Here is an 18678-nt window from a genome sequence, read left to right on the forward strand (position 1 = left end):
TTCCCCCGTGGCTACACAGCAGCTTGTTTATATAAACTATAGTAGTACTTATCTGTTATCTACTGTGTATCCTGTGCTTGAATGGCTGCCCCATGGCTACACAGCATATTATTTATATCAACATTAGTAGTGTTTCTGAAGCAAACACACCAGTTTTACCAGTGCACCCAGGGCTGCCATCAGAAATCACGGGGCCCCGCACAACAAAATTTACTGGGCCCCCCTCGCCACCCCTCCCTCAGTATGAAGGCCACACAAGACACAGGCATTAAAACATGAAGTGCCCCCCTACAAGTTAAAAAAATAACTTTGGTGCCCAGATCTCTCCTACAAGTTTTGGTGGTCAGGTGGTGGTTAAAGAAAAAAAACATTGGTGGCCAGGGCCCCACACATTTAAAAAAAAAAAACAATTAGCCATGGCCCCCCCACATTAAAAAAATAAAACAAAAACAATTAACCATGGCCCCCCCACATTAAAAAAAAACAATTAGCCAGGGCCCCCACACATTCAAAAAAACAAAAAAAAACAATGAGCCAGGGCCCCCACACATTTTAAAAAAACAAAAACAATTAGCCAGGGCCTCCACACATTAAAAAAAACCAATTAGCCAGGGCCCCCACACATTAAAAAAAATAAAAATTAGCCAGGGCCCCCACACATTAAAAAAAACAAAACAATTAGCCAGGGCCCACACACATTTAAAAAAAAAAACTATTAGACAGGGCCCCCACACATTTAAAGAAAAAAAACTATTAGACAGGGCCCCCACACATTTAAAAAAAAAAAAAAAAAAAACTAGCACAGAGCCCCCACACATTTAAAAAAAAAAAACTATTAGCCAGGGCCCCCACACATTTAAAAAAAACAATTGGTCAGGGCTCCCACAAGTTAAAATAAAAAAAAAACTGCACGTACCTTAGCCAGGGAGTTCAGATGCCGGTATCTTCAGTTTCTTGTGCTCTGATTCGCCAGTGAAATGTAAGTCCCGGTAAAGCCGCATGGTGATTGGATGAAGTAGAGGGGAGGTTCAAACTTCTCCCAACCAATCCGCATGTGGCTTTACCGGGACTTACATTTCACTGGCGAATCAGAACACAAGAAGAAGTCATCGGAGCTCGGATGCAGGGGCCCGGCTTTGCAAGTAAGTGCAAGTAAGTGCAGCATGGCCGGGCCCCCCTTAACTCCCCAAAACATCCGGGCCTGGGACAACAGTCCCCCCTGTCCCCCCCTGATGGCGGCCCTGAGTGCAGGGCAACACTGCATTATATTTTCATTACTTTAAAACACTTTTTTTTATGTTACTGTTCCTTTAAATATGACTATGATGATTTCCATTCATCCAGGTCACGGTATATCTAGTATAGGTCAATCTAAAAACAAGTGGACTTGCTGAGTAATCAATGAAGACGTTTCACTACTTATAGGAGCAGCTTCTTCAGTACAACTGACTGGTGTGGGAAGTTCATATAAACTCTTCCACTAATCCAATCACAATGGCACATTGTAACTCTTCAGAGAGGTGAGACTCACAGAGGTGTAGATTGTGTGTAGTTACTGTGATAGGATTATCCAATGTGTCATGTGACTCCTAGATACAGCTGTTACTTGTGAGAGTTACATGAATGGATGTGTGACGTGTTCTGAATCCCCCGGGTACAGATGTTAGAACACATTGTATGTAGCAGACAGGTGGTGTCGAAGGCCCCCGCCTCTGTTCAGGGATGGTTTCTCCACCTTGACATGAATCGCCTCTTTCACGCCTCGTTCAAACCAGCGTCTTTTTTATCCAAGATTTGGACCTTGTTATCTTCAAAGGAGTGTCCCTTGTCTTTTAGGTGTAGAAAGAGCTGAGTTTAAACTGTTCTAACATCTGTACCCGGGGGATTCAGAACACGTCACACATCCATTCATGTAACTCTCACAAGTAACAGCTGTATCTAGGAGTCACATGACACATTGGATAATCCTATCACAGTAACTACACACAATCTACACCTCTGTGAGTTTCACCTCTCTGAAGAGTTACAATGTGCCATTGTGATTGGATTAGTGGAAGAGTTTATATGCCCAGAACTTCCCACACCAGTCAGTTGTACTGAAGAAGCTGCTCGGATGTGAAACGTCTTCATTGATTACTCAGCAAGTCCAGTTGTTTTTAGATTTACCTACACTAGATGTTCCTTTAAATACTATTCATGTTTGTCCAGATGAGCTGGCCAATTCCCCTGTACATAATGGGGGCCCAGGTGACCTCCACAGCCCCATTCCCTGGTGTCTGAGACTAAGATCTCCCACTCTGGTCTGAACAGCCACACTCCACTCTTCAGATGTGCTGAGACAGCCACCAGGTTATCTCCATCTTCAGTTCATCTGGGAGCACAATCCTTTGACAATGACTCCTCTTGTTCCATTGGAAATTGTTTTGAGAATATCTCATGTTCTACGTTGCCCTTGGGACTATTCACATATAATTGCTTGCTGGTATCTACCGCTTGTCTAGCAAAGATGTGACCACTACCACCACTTCTGTCTCCTGCTTTCTGGAAGGGATACTATACCCTTTTGTGTCCGGAACAAGGCTCTCATATAAATTAGGGACTGGGTCAGTATTACATGACTTTTCTGATAATTTAGCACCCAAACATGACCTCTAAATCACTATCTTCATCTGTATTCACTTCTCCTGTTTGGGAAAGACCAACACTAGCAGATTGTCCAAATAGAATATTCATATACCCTGTTTGCTATTAGTGTAACCAGAACCCTTGGAGATGCCAAAAGGCCAAATGGAAGACTTGAATTTTGTGATGTCCTCTGCAAATAGACATCTGCCAGCTCTACATAAATACTTCTTGAGAGTCACCTCCAGGAATTCAATAAAATACAATTTTTTAAAAAAATTACCTCCCGAACCCAATGATCTTTGATCAAGGCAGCCCAAATTCCTGAAAAAGACTTAACCTTCCTCTGATCCTGGCAATTATGGGCTTGCGAATTTTCATATATTCATGGAGGCAGGGGTGCAAAAATGCTACTCCTGGTACTTTAAGAGTGAATTTCCGGGGTAGGGGGGGGCAGCAGCAACTGCTGCTGCCTCAGGCGGCGGAGGGGCCAGGATCGCCCCTGCATGGAGGATCCACTTAGGGATCTTACACCATTACATAAAGAACTCAGTCCATTCCAAGATGTCCTGATCACTATGTACAAAAAATCATCTGCTGGTCCTGCTCATCCACCTTCATTATTGTTTGTAAAGATTCATTCTCAAAGTTCTTTTTATTATGTATTTGTACAGAACTTTGAGATATAATACAGGTCACAAGCCTCTTCAGTTCTCCAGGAAAGATAAATATATAGGAAGGTCAGTGATCCCAATGTTATTAATAGGGAATAAAGATAAATATATAGGAAGGTCAGTGATCCCAATGTTATTAATAGGGAATAAAGATAAATATATAGGAAGGTCAGTGATCCCAATGTTATTAATAGGGAATAAAGATAAATATATAGGAAGGTCAGTGATCCCAATGTTATTAATAGGGAATAAAGATAAATATATAGGAAGGTCAGTGATCCCAATGTTATTAATAGGGAATAAAGATAAATATATAGGAAGGTCAGTGATCCTAATGTTATTAATAGGGAATAAAGATAAATATATAGGAAGGTCAGTGATCCCAATGTTATTAATAGGGAATAAAGATAAATATATAGGAAGGTCAGTGATCCAATGTTATTAATAGGGAATAAAGATAAATATATAGGAAGGTCAGTGATCCCAATGTTATTAATAGGGAATAAAGATAAATATATAGGAAGGTCAGTGATCCCAATGTTATTAATAGGGAATAAAGATAAATATATAGGAAGGCCAGTGATCCCAATGTTATTAATAGGGAATAAAGATAAATATATAGGAAGGTCAGTGATCCCAATGTTATTAATAGGGAATAAGATAAATATATAGGAAGGTCAGTGATCCCAATGTTATTAATAGGGAATAAGATAAATATATAGGAAGGTCAGTGATCCTAATGTTATTAATAGGGAATAAAGATAAATATATAGGAAGGTCAGTGATCCCAATGTTATTAATAGGGAATAAAGATAAATATATAGGAAGGTCAGTGATCCCAATGTTATTAATAGGGAATAAAGATAAATATATAGGAAGGTCAGTGATATGATCCAAATGTTATTAATAGGGAATAAAGATAAATATATAGGAAGGTCAGTGATATGATCCCAATGTTATTAATAGGGAATAAAGATAAATATATAGGAAGGTCAGTGATATGATCCCAATGTTATTAATAGGGAATAAAGATAAATATATAGGAAGGTCAGTGATATGATCCCAATGTTATTAATAGGGAATAAAGATAAATATATAGGAAGGTCAGTGATATGATCCCAATGTTATTAATAGGGAATAAAGATAAATATATATGAAGGTCAGTGATCCCAATGTTATTAATAGGGAATAAAGATAATTATATAGGAAGGTCAGTGATCCCAATGTTATTAATAGGGAATAAAGATAAATATATAGGAAGGTCAGTGATCCCAATGTTATTAATAGGGAATAAAGATAAATATATAGGAAGGTCAGTGATCCCAATGTTATTAATAGGGAATAAAGATAAATATATAGGAAGGTCAGTGATCCCAATGTTATTAATAGGGAATAAAGATAAATATATAGGAAGGTCAGTGATCCCAATGTTATTAATAGGGAATAAAGAGAAATATATAGGAAGGTCAGTGATCCCAATGTTATTAATAGGGTTGATATCATGGTGCACCCCCAGAAGATGCTGAATTTCTAATGAGTGAGAAGAGAAGTCTCTACGTTCCTAGAAGAAGTAAATGAGAAGCATAAAAGAAAGACACAATGGATAATGCAGAGCAGTGAGTGAGCGGCGAGGCCACGTCATGTTGGTGCCACGTGTCTATATACACTGCTCTTAGATCCAGACAATCCAGTAGAAATGGATTATATTCCCAGGGATTATAGTCCTGCGCCTCCTCTTTAATCCTGATGCTCTTGGATACAAGCCACTAACTAAACCCACTGACTGGGGCTCTAACCTGCTTAGAACCCCGAGGAGCCTAAAGTGCAAGGAAAGTAAAGAGCTTCCCCGACTGACATTCACTTATAGACCAAGGAGAATCTACTTTGCTAAATTCTTCTTTTATTTACAATTCATCCATTGTTCCTGCTCTAGAACCACTGGCTCTCCAGATGTTTGTGTGAGTGGGAGTTATAGTTCAACTTGGAGATGTTCTATTTTACTACAACAACCTCACCTATAGCAGAACATGGAGTGAATTTAAGATCTCTGTTAATACACAAATGTCTATAAGAGCTGAATGGACTGGATATTCTTCTCTGATTGGATCCCTTGTACTTTGCATTGCAGTGGGCACTATAGGGTTAAGCCCACGTGGACATGTGACAGACAGGAAATAACATCACCCCCACCCTCCATTCTATTTCCTGTTCTTGGACCCTGAATGTTTCAATGGGGTCTAACAGGCAGAAAGGAGGCTCAGTGGGTACAACATTAACTTTGCAGCACTGTGGTCCTGGGTTCGATTCTGGCCTGGAGTGTGTTTATTGTCTCTCTGGGTTTCCTCCCATGCTCCAAAAACATACACAAGGGTTAACTGATTCCTGAGAAAATTCTTCCTAGAGTGTGTTAATATTATAGGGGCCTTACTGGAGCAGGGACTGATGGGAATGTGATAGGGACCTTAGATTGTAAGCTCACTGGGGCAGGAACTGATGGGAATGTGATAGGGACCTTAGATTGTAAGCTCACTGGGACAGGGACTGATGGGAATGTGATAGGGACCTTAGATTGTAAGCTCACTGGGGCAGGAACTGATGGGAATGTGATAGGGACCTTAGATTGTAAGCTCACTGGGACAGGGACTGATGGGAATATGATAGGGACCTTAGATTGTAAGATCACTGGGGCATAGACTGATGGGAATGTGATAGGGACCTTAGATTGTAAGCTCACTGGGACAGGGACTAATGGGAATGTGATAGGGACCTTAGATTGTAAGCTCACTGGGGCAGGGACTGATGGGAATGTGATAGGGACCTTAGATTGTAAGCTCACTGGGACAGGGACTGATGGGAATGTGATAGGGACCTTAGATTGTAAACTCACTGGGACAGGGACTGATGGGAATGTGATAGCGACCTTAGATTGTAAACTCACTGGGACAGGGACTGATGGGAATATGATAGGGACCTTAGATTGTAAGCTCACTGGGGCAGGGACTGATGGGAATGTGATAGGGACCTTAGATTGTAAACTCACTGGGACAGGGACTGATGGGAATATGATAGGGACCTTAGATTGTAAGATCACTGGGACAGGGACTGATGGGAATATGATAGGGACCTTAGATTGTAAGATCACTGGGGCAGGGACTGATGGGAATGTGATAGGGACCTTAGATTGTAAGCTCACTGGGACAGAGACTGATGGGAATGTGATAGGGACCTTAGATTGTAAGATCACTGGGGCAGGGACTGATGGGAATGTGATAGGGACCTTAGATTGTAAGCTCACTGGGACAGGGACTGATGGGAATGTGATAGGGACCTTAGATTGTAAGCTCACTGGGACAGGGACTGATGGGAATATGATAGGGACCTTAGATTGTAAGATCACTGGGGCAGGGACTGATGGGAATGTGATAGGGACCTTAGATTGTAAGCTCACTGGGACAGGGACTGATGGGAATGTGATAGGGACCTTAGATTGTAAGATCACTGGGACAGGGACTGATGGGAATGTGATAGGGACCTTAGATTGTAAGCTCACTGGGACAGGGACTGATGGGAATGTGATAGGGACCTTAGATTGTAAGATCACTGGGACAGGGACTGATGGGAATGTGATAGGGACCTTAGATTGTAAGCTCACTGGGACAGGGACTGATGGGAATGTGATAGGGACCTTAGATTGTAAGATCCACTGGGACAGGGACTGATGGGAATATGATAGGGACCTTAGATTGTAAGCTCACTGGGGCAGGACTGAGGGACTGATGGGAATGTGATAGGGACCTTAGATTGTAAGCTCACTGGGGCAGGGACTGATGCGAATGTGATAGGGACCTTAGATTGTAAGCTCTCTGGGACAGGGACTGATGGGAATGTGATAGGGACCTTAGATTGTAAGCTCTCTGGGACAGGGACTGATGGGAATGTGATAGGGACCTTAGATTGTAAGCTCACTGGGACAGGGACTGATGGGAATGTGATAGGGACCTTAGATTGTAAGCTCACTGGGACAGGGACTGATGGGAATGTGATAGGGACCTTAGATTGTAAGCTCACTGGGACAGGGACTGATGGGAATATGATAGGGACCTTAGATTGTAAGATCACTGGGGCAGGGACTGATGGGAATGTGATAGGGACCTTAGATTGTAAGATCACTGGGACAGGGACTGATGGGAATGTGATAGGGACCTTAGATTGTAAGCTCACTGGGACAGGGACTGATGGGAATGTGATAGGGACCTTAGATTGTAAGTTCACTGGGACAGGGACTGATGGGAATATGATAGGGACCTTAGATTGTAAGATCACTGGGGCAGGGACTGATGGGAATGTGATAGGGACCTTAGATTGTAAGCTCACTGGGACAGGGACTGATGGGAATATGATAGGGACCTTAGATTGTAAGATCACTGGGGCAGGGACTGATGGGAATGTGATAGGGACCTTAGATTGTAAACTCACTGGGACAGGGACTGATGGGAATGTGATAGGGACCTTAGATTGTAAGCTCACTGGGACAGGGACTGATGGGAATGTGATAGGGACCTTAGATTGTAAACTCACTGGGGCAGGGACTGATGGGAATGTGATAGGGACCTTAGATTGTAAGCTTACTGGGGCAGGGACTGATGGGAATGTGATAGAGACCTTAGATTGTAAGCTCACTGGGACAGGGACAGATGGGAATGTGATAGGGACCTTAGATTGTAAGCTCACTGGGACAGGGACTGATGGGAATGTGATAGGGACCTTAGATTGTAAGCTCACTGGGGCAGGGAGTGATGGGAATATGATAGGGACATTAGATTGTAAGCTCACTGGGGCAGAGACCTATGGGAATGTGGGACATTAGAGTGTAAGTTCACTGGGGCTGATGGGAATGATGTACAATCTCTCTCTAAAGTGCAGCAGAAATGTGTGGGTTATAGAAATAGTGGGAAATATGGAATAAGTGATGAAGTTGGGGATTATAAGAGATAATTACATTCTATTGCTCTTTCAGCTGTTAGACACAAGGTGGCAGTGCTGAGTGATACATTGACTTGACTGCACATTACAAATGCAAATAGAACTAAATATTTCACCACTAATACAATTAACTATGAAAAGCAGCCACAACATATCTGGAAATATATGATTTCCAATCATTAGTGGGTCCCTATAACGAGAGTTGGGATTTATTTCTGGATTTGGCAGTTTCAGGGCTGCGGCGTCACTCGTAAGGATTTATATTTACTGACAATTACTGCTTCTAAGGGAAAGTTCCCCTTTAGAAATAAAGACATTGTCCATTTAAAGAAGATTTACAATGAGATTGTTTTTAGCAAAACTGCAGCGTTTTTAATTTGTCCAACTGGGAAGATGTTTAGAGCCCCCCGTCTGGCAGCCATTGGACCCCCCACTGCGCTGAACAATCCAACATGGAAGTGGCACATTGGGGGTGCAGAGTAGGGGTCGTGGGGAGTGAGTAAACCCTGTGTATGTTCAATAAACAACCTGTGCACATCAGCGAGGGACGTGTAGTTGCACAACACCCTCACCTTCCTCTCAGCAAAGTCCCATTGGGGCAGAACTTTTAATTCATATGTAGAAAATGTTTTATTTTGGTGAAGTTTTTATCACATGTTCATTTTGCCATTAAGGGAGAATAGTGCATTGTGGGAAGAATCCTGGTGGCCTCCCATTGGTTCACTTGTCAGTATCAGCCCCGGAGCCCCACCCCCACAATACACCGAATATCCCGTATATCTTGTATCAGTTATAATCTCCAGCTGTTCCACTCGCTGACACTCTACAGCAGCCGCTCACAGGTCAGGGGGGAGCGATATGAACACCGGCTGTGGGTTGAGGTGGGTCCCAAATGAGAAACAGTTCCCTCCTCCCCCCACGATCAGCAACTTCTCTTCATCCGCAAGTAAAACAGAGCTGTGCCCGTGAGCCATGAGGGGCCACTCCAGCGACCACTGAGGAGACACAATAATGGGGATCAGCAGAGTATTGGGGATCAGCAGAGTATTGGGGATCAGCAGAGTATTGGGGGGCTTCTCTTTGACTCAAAGGGGCTGGCGGATACTCACAGTGTTAATCTGATACTCAGCAACGTGTCCACTAGTCACATCCACTACACTCACCCCCGGCACCGACCCCTCACACTGGATCCAAACGCCTCCGACCAGTAATAACTTCTCCCCAATCACGTGAGAGCTGTGAGAATATCTGAGGGACCAATGATACTGTATTATAAGGGATAATGTACCCCCTACTGTAAATGATAAGGATATTAGAAGTCACTGAGGGGTTGTTCTGTGACCATATAAAGGCACAAGGCTGCAGGCTGAGTTATACAGGGAATTCTGAGTATCACTCATGTATTATAAGGGATAATGTACCCCCTACTGTAAATGATAAGGATATTAGAAGTCACTGAGGGGTTGTTCTGTGACCATATAAAGGCACAAGGCTGCAGGGTGAGTTATACAGAGAACTCTGAGTATCACTCCTGTATTATAAGGGATAATGTACCCCCTACTGTAAATGATAAGGATATTAGAAGTCACTGAGGGGTTGTTCTGTGACCATATAAAGGCACAAGGCTGCAGGCTGAGTTATACAGGGAATTCTGAGTATCACTCATGTATTATAAGGGATAATGTACCCCCTACTGTAAATGATAAGGATATTAGAAGTCACTGAGGGGTTGTTCTGTGACCATATAAAGGCACAAGGCTGCAGGGTGAGTTATACAGAGAACTCTGAGTATCACTCCTGTATTATAAGGGATAATGTACCCCCTACTGTAAATGATAAGGATATTAGAAGTCACTGAGGGGTTGTTCTGTGACCATATAAAGGCACAAGGCTGCAGGCTGAGTTATACAGGGAACTCTGAGTATCACTCATGTATTATAAGGGATAATGTACCCCCTACTGTAAATGATAAGGATATTAGAAGTCACTGAGGGGTTGTTCTGTGACCATATAAAGGCACAAGGCTGCAGGCTGAGTTATACAGGGAACTCTGAGTATCCCTCATGTATTATAAGGGATAATGTACCCCCTACTGTAATTGATAAGGATATTAGAAGTCACTGAGGGGTTGTTCTGTGACCATATAAAGGCACAAGGCTGCAGGCTGAGTTATACAGGGAACTCTGAGTATCACTCATGTATTATAAGGGATAATGTACCCCCTACTGTAAATGATAAGGATATTAGAAGTCACTGAGGGGTTGTTCTGTGACCATATAAAGACACAAGGCTGCAGGCTGAGTTATACAGGGAACTCTGAGTATCACTCATGTATTATAAGGGATAATGTACCCCCTACTGTAAATGATAAGGATATTAGAAGTCACTGAGGGGTTGTTCTGTGACCATATAAAGGCACAAGGCTGCAGGCTGAGTTATACAGGGAACTCTGAGTATCACTCATGTATTATAAGGGATAATGTACCCCCTACTGTAAATGATAAGGATATTAGAAGTCACTGAGGGGTTGTTCTGTGACCATATAAAGGCACAAGGCTGCAGGCTGAGTTATACAGGGAACTCTGAGTATCACTCATGTATTATAAGGGATAATGTACCCCCTACTGTAAATGATAAGGATATTAGAAGTCACTGAGGGGTTGTTCTGTGACCATATAAAGGCACAAGGCTGCAGGCTGAGTTATACAGGGAACTCTGAGTATCACTCATGTATTATAAGGGATAATGTACCCCCTACTGTAAATGATAAGGATATTAGAAGTCACTGAGGGGTTGTTCTGTGACCATATAAAGGCACAAGGCTGCAGGCTGAGTTATACAGACAGGACTGTATTAGTCACTTACCTTGGGGTGAGGGAAGGTGAGGTCTCTAGTTGTCGCCAGCTAAAATGGGAACCACAAGGCACCAGAAGGTCGATGGAACCGCTGGGAAGTCCTGAGGGAAGAAGCCCCCCGGATATTACAGCGCCCCCCTTCCAACTACATGAGCTGTGTGAGTGGCGAGCAGAGGGGGTGCAGCCAATTACTTGTACCTGCCAATGAGAGAAGATCAGTCATTTCCCAGTTGCTGGTCAGTCTGGAGACTTTATATAGAGACACATTGGGTTTCAGTGGTTTATGGACAAAGACACCACAAGACCCATCAGGAACCAACTTAACTCATGACCTGCTTTGAGACTCCTCATTCCCATCATTTCGGCCTTGTCAGTCCCACGGGCATGTGCCCCACAACAGGATTGTGCCAATCTGGCACCTTTAACACTGGTCACATTAGCCTTATGCCCGCCCTTCTTTAGTAAGGAGCCAATAGAAAGCTGAGTGTCTGTGGAGAGTCGGCCATATTTACATGACATTTCCCTATAGCTTTAAATCTGAGCCGAATCACCACAATGTGCCTATTTACTATATGGAAAGATGGCCGACTGGATACAGATATATGAATTACTAGTAAATAATACAGCTTTCATCTTCTCCTGATACAAATATGTCCTTAAAGAGGCTCCATTAAAATGGACTTTTGGCAAAACAAACAGAGCTATGGTATAGGGGGACCAACTGACAGACCCCCCACCATTACTAACCAGGACGACCATCTTTATACCAATAAGTCATGTGGGAGGTGGAAACATGGAGAAAATCATTTCAGTTGGTGGGACGTTCCTCTTAAACTTCACTATTTGTCCCAAATGAACCCCCATGTTATACTAATAATGACTTTGGGTTCCTTCACCCCCCCCATCACACCAGTCTTTATATATTTGCCTCTAGCATTATATGCCCAATACACACACATATATATACTGTATATATCTCCCCTGCCCATCCCTCTCTACAAACTGTACAACGTACCTGCTCCCAACTCATTTTGTGGAGACAAAGAAACATCGTGTCCTGTAGAGCCAAAGTGGACACCGAGCGGCCCCCAAATACAAACACATACGGCTGGTCTGTAGGACAGAAGGTGCCGGAGTCAGAGCAGAGACTGAACCAAACACTATAGGGATGTACCAGACTGACAGACAGAAGGAAAACATGGAATATCACAGTATGAGACAGACGGGTGACATGGATAGAAAGAGAGAGGTGAAAGAAATGGATCACAGAGAGATAGAAACCAAGAGTGACTGGTTGTTGGTGCAGCAGAAGAGTGGGACACTGGTGGCACATTTGGAGCTGGTACAGTTAGTGGCACATTTGGAGCTGGTACAGTTAGTGGCACATTTGGAGCTGGTACAGTTAGTGGCACATTTGGAGCTGGTACAGTAAGTGGCACATGCGGAGCTGGTACAGTTAGTGGCACATGCGGAGCTGGTAGAGTTAGTGGCACATTTGGAGCTGGTACAGTTAGTGGCACATTTGGAGCTGGTACAGTTAGTGGCACATGGGGAGCTGGTACAGTTAGTGGTACATTTGGAGCTGGTACATTTAGTGGCACATGGGGAGCTGGTACAGTTAGTGGCACATGGGGAGCTGGTACAGTTAGTGGCACATTTGGAGCTGGTACAGTAAGTGGCACATTTGGAGCTGGTACATTTAGTGGCACATTTGGAGCTGGTACAGTTAGTGGCACATGGGGAGCTGGTACAGTTAGTGGCACATTTGGAGCTGGTACATTTAGTGGCACATTTGGAGCTGGTACATTTAGTGGCACATGGGGAGCTGGTACAGTTAGTGGCACATTTGGAGCTGGTACATTTAGTGGCACATTTGGAGCTGGTACAGTAAGTGGCACATTTGGAGCTGGTACAGTTAGTGGCACATTTGGAGCTGGTACAGTTAGTGGTACATTTGGAGCTGGTACAGTTAGTGGCACATGGGGAGCTGGTACAGTAAGTGGCACATTTGGAGCTGGTACAGTTAGTGGCACATTTGGAGCTGGTACAGTTAGTGGTACATTTGGAGCTGGTACAGTTAGTGGCACATGGGGAGCTGGTACAGTTAGTGGCACATGGGGAGCTGGTACAGTAAGTGGCACATTTGGAGCTGGTACAGTTAGTGGCACATTTGGAGCTGGTACAGTTAGTGGCACATTTGGAGCTGGTACAGTTAGTGGCACATTTGGAGCTGGTACAGTTAGTGGTACATTTGGAGCTGGTACAGTTAGTGGCACATGGGGAGCTGGTACAGTTAGTGGCACATGGGGAGCTGGTACAGTAAGTGGCACATTTGGAGCTGGTACAGTTAGTGGCACATGGGGAGCTGGTACAGTTAGTGGCACATTTGGAGCTGGTACAGTTAGTGGCACATTTGGAGCTGGTACAGTTAGTGGCACATTTGGAGCTGGTACAGTTAGTGGCACATTTGGAGCTGGTACAGTTAGTGGCACATTTGGAGCTGGTACAGTTAGTGGCACATTTGGAGCTGGTACAGTTAGTGGCACATTTGGAGCTGGTACAGTTAGTGGCACATGGGGAGCTGGTACAGTTAGTGGCACATGGGGAGCTGGTACAGTTAGTGGCACATTTGGAGCTGGTACAGTAAGTGGCACATTTGGAGCTGGTACATTTAGTGGCACATTTGGAGCTGGTACAGTTAGTGGCACATGGGGAGCTGGTACAGTTAGTGGCACATTTGGAGCTGGTACATTTAGTGGCACATTTGGAGCTGGTACATTTAGTGGCACATGGGGAGCTGGTACAGTTAGTGGCACATTTGGAGCTGGTACATTTAGTGGCACATTTGGAGCTGGTACAGTAAGTGGCACATTTGGAGCTGGTACAGTTAGTGGCACATTTGGAGCTGGTACAGTTAGTGGTACATTTGGAGCTGGTACAGTTAGTGGCACATGGGGAGCTGGTACAGTAAGTGGCACATTTGGAGCTGGTACAGTTAGTGGCACATTTGGAGCTGGTACAGTTAGTGGTACATTTGGAGCTGGTACAGTTAGTGGCACATGGGGAGCTGGTACAGTTTAGTGGCACATGGGGAGCTGGTACAGTAAGTGGCACATTTGGAGCTGGTACAGTTAGTGGCACATTTGGAGCTGGTACAGTTAGTGGCACATTTGGAGCTGGTACAGTTAGTGGCACATTTGGAGCTGGTACAGTTAGTGGTACATTTGGAGCTGGTACAGTTAGTGGCACATGGGGAGCTGGTACAGTTAGTGGCACATGGGGAGCTGGTACAGTAAGTGGCACATTTGGAGCTGGTACAGTTAGTGGCACATGGGGAGCTGGTACAGTTAGTGGCACATTTGGAGCTGGTACAGTTAGTGGCACATTTGGAGCTGGTACAGTTAGTGGCACATTTGGAGCTGGTACAGTTAGTGGCACATTTGGAGCTGGTACAGTTAGTGGCACATTTGGAGCTGGTACAGTTAGTGGTACATTTGGAGCTGGTACAGTTAGTGGCACATGGGGAGCTGGTACAGTTAGTGGCACATGGGGAGCTGGTACAGTAAGTGGCACATTTGGAGCTGGTACAGTTAGTGGCACATTTGGAGCTGGTACAGTTAGTGGCACATTTGGAGCTGGTACAGTTAGTGGCACATTTGGAGCTGGTACAGTTAGTGGTACATTTGGAGCTGGTACAGTTAGTGGCACATGGGGAGCTGGTACAGTTAGTGGCACATGGGGAGCTGGTACAGTAAGTGGCACATTTGGAGCTGGTACAGTTAGTGGCACATGGGGAGCTGGTACAGTTAGTGGCACATTTGGAGCTGGTACAGTTAGTGGCACATTTGGAGCTGGTACAGTTAGTGGCACATTTGGAGCTGGTACAGTTAGTGGCACATTTGGAGCTGGTACAGTTAGTGGCACATTTGGAGCTGGTACAGTTAGTGGTACATTTGGAGCTGGTACAGTTAGTGGCACATGGAGCTGGTACAGTTAGTGGCACATGGGGAGCTGGTACAGTAAGTGGCACATTTGGAGCTGGTACAGTTAGTGGCACATTTGGAGCTGGTACAGTTAGTGGCACATTTGGAGCTGGTACAGTTAGTGGCACATTTGGAGCTGGTACAGTTAGTGGCACATTTGGAGCTGGTACAGTTAGTGGCACATTTGGAGCTGGTACAGTTAGTGGTACATTTGGAGCTGGTACAGTTAGTGGCACATTTGGAGCTGGTACAGTTAGTGGCACATGGGAGCTGGTACAGTTAGTGGCACATTTGGAGCTGGTACAGTTAGTGGTACATTTGGAGCTGGTACAGTTAGTGGCACATTTGGAGCTGGTACAGTTAGTGGCACATTTGGAGCTGGTACAGTTAGTGGCACATGGGGAGCTGGTACAGTAAGTGGCACATTTGGAGCTGGTACAGTTAGTGGCACATTTGGAGCTGGTACAGTTAGTGGCACATTTGGAGCTGGTACAGTTAGTGGCACATTTGGAGCTGGTACAGTTAGTGGTACATTTGGAGCTGGTACAGTTAGTGGCACATGGGGAGCTGGTACAGTTAGTGGCACATGGGGAGCTGGTACAGTAAGTGGCACATTTGGAGCTGGTACAGTTAGTGGCACATGGGGAGCTGGTACAGTTAGTGGCACATTTGGAGCTGGTACAGTTAGTGGCACATTTGGAGCTGGTACAGTTAGTGGCACATTTGGAGCTGGTACAGTTAGTGGCACATTTGGAGCTGGTACAGTTAGTGGCACATTTGGAGCTGGTACAGTTAGTGGTACATTTGGAGCTGGTACAGTTAGTGGCACATGGGGAGCTGGTACAGTTAGTGGCACATGGGGAGCTGGTACAGTAAGTGGCACATTTGGAGCTGGTACAGTTAGTGGCACATTTGGAGCTGGTACAGTTAGTGGCACATTTGGAGCTGGTACAGTTAGTGGCACATTTGGAGCTGGTACAGTTAGTGGCACATTTGGAGCTGGTACAGTTAGTGGCACATTTGGAGCTGGTACAGTTAGTGGTACATTTGGAGCTGGTACAGTTAGTGGCACATTTGGAGCTGGTACAGTTAGTGGCACATGGGGAGCTGGTACAGTTAGTGGCACATTTGGAGCTGGTACAGTTAGTGGTACATTTGGAGCTGGTACAGTTAGTGGCACATTTGGAGCTGGTACAGTTAGTGGCACATTTGGAGCTGGTACAGTTAGTGGCACATGGGGAGCTGGTACAGTAAGTGGCACATTTGGAGCTGGTACAGTTAGTGGCACATGCGGAGCTGGTACAGTTAGTGGCACATTTGGAGCTGGTACAGTTAGTGGCACATGGGTAGATGGCACAGTTAGTGCTTTTATTATGATATGGCAGCGGGGGTAAATGTCATTACCAGAGAGATGGACTTCAGTTGCCGTGTGCCTCCATCGCTGAATATCAGGCTGTAAATTCATCTGTGTCACTTCCACGGAGCAGCTCCCACTCATATGTTTCAACATTAACGCCCCACTGGCAGGATGAGATGGAGAAAACCGTCCCCCAAGAACCAGAACCCCCCTTCCTTCAGAGAGAGGGGTAAGTGAATGCAGCAGACGCCCATCTGAGACAATGAGAGCGGGCAGGTAAGTACTATTGGCAGTAGTTATGTGGGAATCATTCCTATGAGTGTGAGATACACCCAGGTGGGTGAATAAGTATCAGCCTGTGACAAAAAGTAGAATGTAGCAGTGGCATTTCCACATCTGCACTTCATGGTGGCCAATGTACGGTGACCTTGTAGAGACTAAAGGCCTTACCTATATTAACTGGCCCTACAGATGGACTTTATGCACCAAGAGAGGCAGCAAATACCTTCCCCAAAATGTCACTGCACAGAGGATTCCTTGTACATCCATGTGATGTTAGAAATAGTGAGCGTTTCATCTGACCAGTCCTTCTATACAATCAGCTCAATACACTGAGCCAACCACATTTCCCCAACTCTAACCAAATTCATGTACAAGGGAATTACTCACAAACTATGTCAGGAATTAGGAGAAAGGAAATGTAATGGATTAGGAAGCCGTACAAAAGTCTCACCCCAGCCTTCCATTGTCTGCTCATTGTCCCAGTTGTGCTGCCCACGTGACATGACATGTAAGTCCATTAACCTTTGGTGTCTGCCGTCCTTCTCCCCAAAGCCTCCAGTTGTTACAACAAGGTGAGGGGAGATACGACAGGAGCGGTGGCCAAAGCGGCGCAGACCACGGACTGGTACAGGTGAGGGAATGGCTTCCAGAGATCCCCGAGGAACGGGTGTGGGGCACATTTCCAACTCTGTAGAGCAGAAGAAACATCAGAAGAACGTTGTGTCTCAGCTGTAGATTCAAGAATATCTAATACAGCAAATACACTCAGGTGAGTCGTTATATCTAGTACAGAAAATACATATTTATCCCAAATATCAGCAGAGCTAAGTCCCACTCCTACTACTTCTTTTAGGTTTTCACCATCAGACATAAATACATTAATACATCATTTGTGATTCCCTTTGGGAGACTCAGTGAAGGACAGCATAGACATTGAACTTCCTTGGATGAGGCCCTATCACTGCTCCGTTATCTGCATTCACAGTGCTTCCTATTAACCCCCAATGTTTCCATTTGTTGTGTAATAGCTACACTGACCCACAGACTCATGCACCCCATTAGTGCTCAGTACTGTTTTGCCCATCAAAGACAGAGTGAAGCAGTTTCAGATTAACATTCATTGCGTTACCAGAGTGGGGGCTTATCAGTTCTGTGTTTGGTTTCATTGTTTTATGGTTGTTTGGCTTTAGTGGGAGGTGTGACGCTCTTCAAGGTTCCTCCAAACTTACGTACGGCTCCCACACTATTCTGCCTTTGCACATGTTGTAAGAACGTGTTGTGTAAAAGGGTATAAAACCCCCACCCTGTTCTTTTTTCTGTATTTTTCTGTATTGTGCCTCTTGTGAGTACAGAATCCACACAGCTCGTGTCAAGAAACGTCACTCTTTATCTCAAGTGATCTCCAGTTCCGGTGTATTCCCACGACAGTTAATGGTGGAGAATGCCGGCAGGCTCAAGGTGCTGACAGCACCCATCCATAGTGAGGACTTGGGGGTCCAACGGGACAGGCGTGGCCACACGAGTGAAGCTTACCTTCTTCTGTCTCCTATCTCCTCCGGTTCCACATGGACAGGGAGATGATGGGTGGACAACCTGACCTAGGAGATCACTCAAGGTATCTGTGTCCTAACCATGTGTCCAGTATGAATGTGCGTAAGTGTGGGAACTAAAAGGGAGGAGTGGTCATTCAAGTGGCCTTCCTGCTCCTCAGGATTCATTAGTTCAACATTTAATGTATGTGAACATATCCAGGAGTACTCATTTGCCAAGCGAAATAGTTCCACCTCTGTTTCTCGCTGCTTATAACATTTTGTCTCTAATTAACCCACAAGGCACCACACAGTAGCACAAGAGGGAAGGGTGCACAGTGAGAAGTAATCTCACACGGGCCATTAGCCCCTTTGGGAGTCAGACTCAATCTA

The 18678-nt window shown here is 44.7% G+C and overlaps 1 protein-coding gene across 2 annotated transcripts in view; it reads right to left on the reverse strand.

Moving 5' to 3' along the window:
• Window positions 1-8884: 8884 nt before the first annotated feature.
• lcmt2.L (leucine carboxyl methyltransferase 2 L homeolog) overlaps window positions 8885-18678 on the reverse strand; it is a 38387-nt gene continuing 28593 nt past the window's right edge. The window contains exons 10-15 of one of the 2 annotated variants that reach the window (XM_041587422.1): window positions 17208-17444; window positions 16522-16728; window positions 12150-12247; window positions 11145-11332; window positions 9389-9527; window positions 8885-9274 (exon numbers count right to left, since the gene is read on the reverse strand). In XM_041587422.1, the coding sequence (XP_041443356.1) occupies window positions 9116-9274; window positions 9389-9527; window positions 11145-11332; window positions 12150-12247; window positions 16522-16728; window positions 17208-17444 (1028 nt within the window). In that variant the 3' untranslated portion in view covers window positions 8885-9115. The remainder of the gene's footprint in view (window positions 9275-9388; window positions 9528-11144; window positions 11333-12149; window positions 12248-16521; window positions 16729-17207; window positions 17445-18678) is intronic. The other variant, XM_041587423.1, reaches the window with a different exon arrangement.

Source organism: Xenopus laevis, chromosome 3L, assembly GCF_017654675.1.
Source record: "Xenopus laevis strain J_2021 chromosome 3L, Xenopus_laevis_v10.1, whole genome shotgun sequence".
NCBI lineage: Eukaryota > Metazoa > Chordata > Amphibia > Anura > Pipidae > Xenopus > Xenopus laevis.